Raw genomic sequence first — 4,787 nt, 5'->3', positions numbered from 1 at the left:
TAGCACGGTGAGGACAGTTAACAATAATGTATTGCATTTTTCAAAATTGCTAAGAGAGTACATTTCAAATGTTCCCACCACAAAAATGAAAAGTATATGAGGGAATGGATATGTTCATTAACTCTGTTCCAAATTGTACACATATATCATAATATCACATTATAGTACATAAATATACAAAATTAAAATGTGCCAAATAAAATCGAAAAACAAATTTAAAAAGCAACTCATTTTCCAAAGCTCATATTTGAGAAAAAGAATCAACCTCACAGTATATTGTTAGTGTGCAGACCTGTGTCGGTTTTAGATACTCCCATCTGTACGGAAGAAGAGAGTGTGCACATAAACGTGGGCATCGGGTAGCTGTTTTCTGGAAGGACACATAGGAACCCATTGGCCACAGTCACTACTAGGGTGTGGCTTAAGAAGTAAACTTATTTCTATCATAAACTCTTCGGAACACTTTTATTTTTTAACCAAGTGCATAATTTTTCCTGAACTCCTGGTTTGAAATGAATCAAAATGTTTCTCCACCTCACACAAAATGCTGTGCTGAGCCAATGCTTGGAGGGGAGGACAGCGTCTCCAAACACCTGTCTAGTCCAATGCTTCTGTTGTATCCCCCCATCCTGGGCCTGGCTCAGACCTCAGAACTTCGCCCCTGCACCCTCATGCTACAGCGTGTGCATTCCAATATCCTGTCCACGCTAGCCCTAGAAGAACTTTCTGGTATCCAGATCTGACCTCTCCCTCCCCTGCTAAAACACCACCCCTGGCTCCCCATTAACCTTGGTGTAAAGTTGACCATTAAAACTTCTCTCTCCCTCTGTCTCTGTCTTCTATCCACAACTTTGCCCAGCCCATCTCCTTGACCTAGAGCACTGTTTCCCAGCTGCACCCAAATATCTACTGACCATCACTCATGGACTCAGCTGAGACACTTTTTAACCCCCCGTCATGCTTCTCTTACTGTCAACTCTGTTCACGCTCCCGTGGGCTGGGAATGTCCTCATGGGGGACTGTTCCCCCACCAGACTGGGAGCAACTGAAAGGCACATCCCTGGCCTGGGTCCTTCTCAGGTCTCCAGGGCAAAAAAATTGCTGGGCACAGAACTGCGGGTGGGAAGGCAGAGTGGGAGTGTTTGCTAAATGGAGGCTGGGTGCATGAGTGACCCAGGTGTTCTGGACAGGAGATGGATGACTTTTATCTCATAGTCTCCTTTGTGAATCCCTGGACTGGACAGTCGGGTAGGAATTAGGGCACAGAGGAGCAAACTCAGTGAGTGAAGCTGTTTAAAGCAATGATATTTCACGGAGAAAAGAAAGGGAGTGGAGACGAGGTTCATTAATGATCACGTGCTGAGTGGCATCATTAGCCCTCACAGATCATTACTAATTCTCTCAGCAACCCCAGTCTTTCTGTCCTCCAAACCTGCAATCATTCCCCTGATAGCCAACTGGGTCCCAAGTCCTGCCTCTGGGCTCTGCCCTGTTACCACTAAGAAATACCAGTAGAATCAAGAAATACAACTTCTCTCCTCCCCACCTGGTCAGCAGAACCAAGGAGAGGGGCTTAGGAACGGCCATGAGGACCTGCACTCACCATTCAATCTCTTTGGGCTCGTGGTCCCTCAGAAGCTCTTGCACCTCCTGCCGGCAGCGTTCCTGGTATTCTGGGTGCCTCGCAAGGTTGTACAGGACCCAGGAGAGGCCACTGGCTGTGGTGTCATGGCCTGAGGTGCAAGAAGGTTGAGGTGGGTCTCTGAGCTGCTTCAGCACCAGAGGGGTGGACAGCGTCCTGACATGGAGGCCCTCAGGGAGGATGGGAAGGATGGAGTATCCGGGTCCACCCACCTCATCCGCGGAATGGAGAGACCCCTGTCCCCACACTGGGACCCTCACCCCCAAACATGAAGGTATCAGCCTCTGCTCTTATCTCCTCATCTGACAACTGCCTTCCACCTTCATCCTGAAGAGAAAGCAAAACCCAACAAATCTCACTAGCTCTGAGTCTCCTGAGTCTGACCTGAGACAATGTCTGAAGATGCATCCTCCTCCCAGAAACACAAACCCACCCTGCACTCCTGGATCTCTCCTGGACACCATAGCCAGAGCCCTCGTCTGAAGGGCTTCCTCGCTGCCTGCCTTGCCCCTCTTTCTTTTATCCCTGGTGGGATTAATCAGTGGCCCATGAATATTTTCATGTTTCTGTATAATGAGCACTTTTGGGGAAAAAGTTGCTGGCAACCTGGATTTCAGGATGTTTAAAGGACAATTTTCCTTGGAGCTTAGAAATCAAGTGTTGCTCCAAAGATATTTGCTCACATTCTAGGGTGGTAAACACAGAGAATCTTATCTCCCCTGAAGGCATTTGGTTATAAACCCATAGTCATTTCCTTCTCACTGGAGACTAGTTTATACTCCAGAACAAAGTTCTCTCTCTCTCGCTCTCTGGCCGGAGGAAGGCACAGATGTGCGAGCTGTTCTCTATGAGCTCCAAGGCTCGTAATATTGGGGCCCCTCTGCTATGGTGAAAATTCTGGTGCACTAAGAGGTAAAAACATTGCATTGCCCTAGCAGAAATTTGGGAGTGGGTCTCTTCCTGACTCCAATAATTTCCATGTTCCCCAGAGCCCACTGGGTCAAGTCCAAGTTCTTGGATTTGACATTTGACATGAAGCTCCCCATTCTATCTCTTGAGTTCAGGTCCCAGGAAGCCCACCTTGCTCAGCAGGAGCACATCAATGAAGTCCAAAGTCTTGGTCTTGGCTTTGGCCTTGAGGAAGTCATCAAGACCCTGACTGGGCAGGGTGCGGCGTCGCTCCTGGATGACGGCATCTGTGAAGTCGTGCACCAGGCGGCAGGCCTCGCGGAAGCGCCGCCCATCGCGGGTGAGATAGTACAGGAAGTCCATGTACAAGAGGATGTTCTCGCCTCTTTTTTGTATGAGGGCACTGAGCTCCAGGATGGTGGCGATGTATTCACTGGGCTTCCTGCAGGATGAGGGAATGTGGAGGAAACAACTTAACACATCTGAATCATCAGGAGAATTTCCAACCAGCAGGCAGGATCTACCTCCCATCAGGAAACTGGGTCTCCAGAAACAGATGGCCCCACAGATACACAGAGGGCATCAGCCATGAGCCTTGGCTCTCCAAACCCTCTTCTCTGCCTGCATCCACCTCTGTGAGCTGCCTACGTGCCACTAGGCAGCCAGAGCATGGCTTGGACGTCGTGCCCCTCCTCCCTTCTGTCTCCTGCCCAGTATCCAGTCCTGCCCCTTCTCCCTTCCAAAAACAGTGCACACAGCTCAGATGTTATCAGATTCCACCTGGTTCATGGCCCAGCCCTGACCCTAGCCTCCTGTATGCAAAGTCACCTCTATTGTCTGTTGTACATCCTCTACTCCTCCTAGCCTCCCTGCCTTTACCCAAACATTTCTACCTACCCCTCCCTCTCCTTCAAAGTCCAGCTGTGACGTATCCGCTCCAGAACAGCTCTTGTGGTTGTCCTCAGTCCTCCCTCGTCCACCTACCCCCTTGGGTCCACAGCTCAAGTTCCCAGGCCCTCGCCAAAGACTCACTCCTGACAATGGCTGTCGAAGCTGAAGATGCATTTCTGCAGACTGTCCAAGGTCATGAGGCTGATGTGCTCAAACATGTCCAGACGGGCACTGCCCTCCGAGGCCAGGCGCTGCCACTTGGCCTGGCCAGAGAAGGTGACAGAGCTGGGGGACTGGGCCTTGGCTCTTTGGAGCCCATCCCCAACCTCAAACATCAGGATGGACACATTCAGAACCAGCCTCTTGGTCCTCTGGCCCAGGTAGCCATTTCCAGGGAGGACCCGGCTTGGGTGAAAGCAGAAGCTTTTACTATTAGGAGATGAAGACCCCATGGCTGGGAACAAGAGACCTGAGTTGACGTTTCAGCTCTGCATCCTATGCTGAGTGTGCCCTTGGGCAACCCAGTGCCTTCCCTTAGGTCCCTCCTGTCAAATCTTCAGGAAGATTTAAGTTGACCTGCTTTGGTGCCAGATAAACCAGGTTACAATCCCTGCTCCACCACCCTAGGACTCAGTACATGGGTGAGCAGCCCCTCTAATCTTTCTGGACATCAGTTTCCTCTTCTGTAATGGGGTAAGAAGAAACTCTAACTCACAGGTGCATTAAAATTAAATAGGAGAATTTATATCATGGAATTGGCACAAGGAATCATTTCTGTCACATAGTGAGTGCTCAAAAATGTTGGCTTTCCTCATATTTATTGTTATAAATGGACTGCAAAAATATCCCTATGTTGGTAGAAGTGGTCTTCTGTAGAGGACACCTTTGTCTGGGAAAGTTTCCTTGTTGCTTCTCTCAAGAATATGTCTGTGACCTTGCATGCAAGTCCAGAGCGTCCTCTCTCTGCAAACAGGAGGGGCTAGGGAATTGAGACGCAAACATCTGTTTGCTGGAGACAAAACAACAAGGAACTGGGACATGTTGAGTCGGGACGGTGTGGGAACAAAGAACTTACAGTGGGACAGTTGCCAAACAACCTGTATTATAAATAAACAGCTTCAGCAAAAGCTTTTCGCTGCAGCCTCATACTGTCTTGTGGTGTCTGTGTCTTTTTGTACGGGCTGCAGCCATGTGTCTGCGTCTTTATGTCTCTGTGTTCATTCCTCAGTCTGAAGTCGGGCCACGTCAAGTGGCGCAGCGAGCAGGGTTGCGTCACTCCAGGCCGTGGAACCGGAGGGGTACCTCTTTGGCATAAGGTAAGTGGCACCCAACAGAGGACCTCCGG

At 49.7% G+C, this 4,787-nt stretch overlaps 1 protein-coding gene across 1 annotated transcript in view; it reads right to left on the bottom strand.

Moving 5' to 3' along the window:
• LOC105827104 (phylloquinone omega-hydroxylase CYP4F2-like) overlaps nucleotides 1–4,787 on the bottom strand; it is a 52,049-nt gene that overhangs the window by 11,864 nt on the left and 35,398 nt on the right. Inside the window, exons 6-9 of the mRNA XM_012665127.1 lie at nucleotides 3,584–3,705; nucleotides 2,723–2,993; nucleotides 1,903–1,969; nucleotides 1,604–1,733 (exon numbers count right to left, since the gene is read on the bottom strand). Coding sequence (XP_012520581.1) covers nucleotides 1,604–1,733; nucleotides 1,903–1,969; nucleotides 2,723–2,993; nucleotides 3,584–3,705 — 590 coding nt within the window. The remainder of the gene's footprint in view (nucleotides 1–1,603; nucleotides 1,734–1,902; nucleotides 1,970–2,722; nucleotides 2,994–3,583; nucleotides 3,706–4,787) is intronic.

The sequence above is a fragment of the Propithecus coquereli genome, unplaced genomic scaffold (assembly GCF_000956105.1).
Source record: "Propithecus coquereli isolate 6110/MARCELLA unplaced genomic scaffold, Pcoq_1.0 Scaffold966, whole genome shotgun sequence".
In the NCBI taxonomy this organism is placed as follows: domain Eukaryota; kingdom Metazoa; phylum Chordata; class Mammalia; order Primates; family Indriidae; genus Propithecus; species Propithecus coquereli.
Note: the sequence above shows the minus strand (reverse complement) of the source record. Positions and strands in the feature narration are given on the sequence as shown.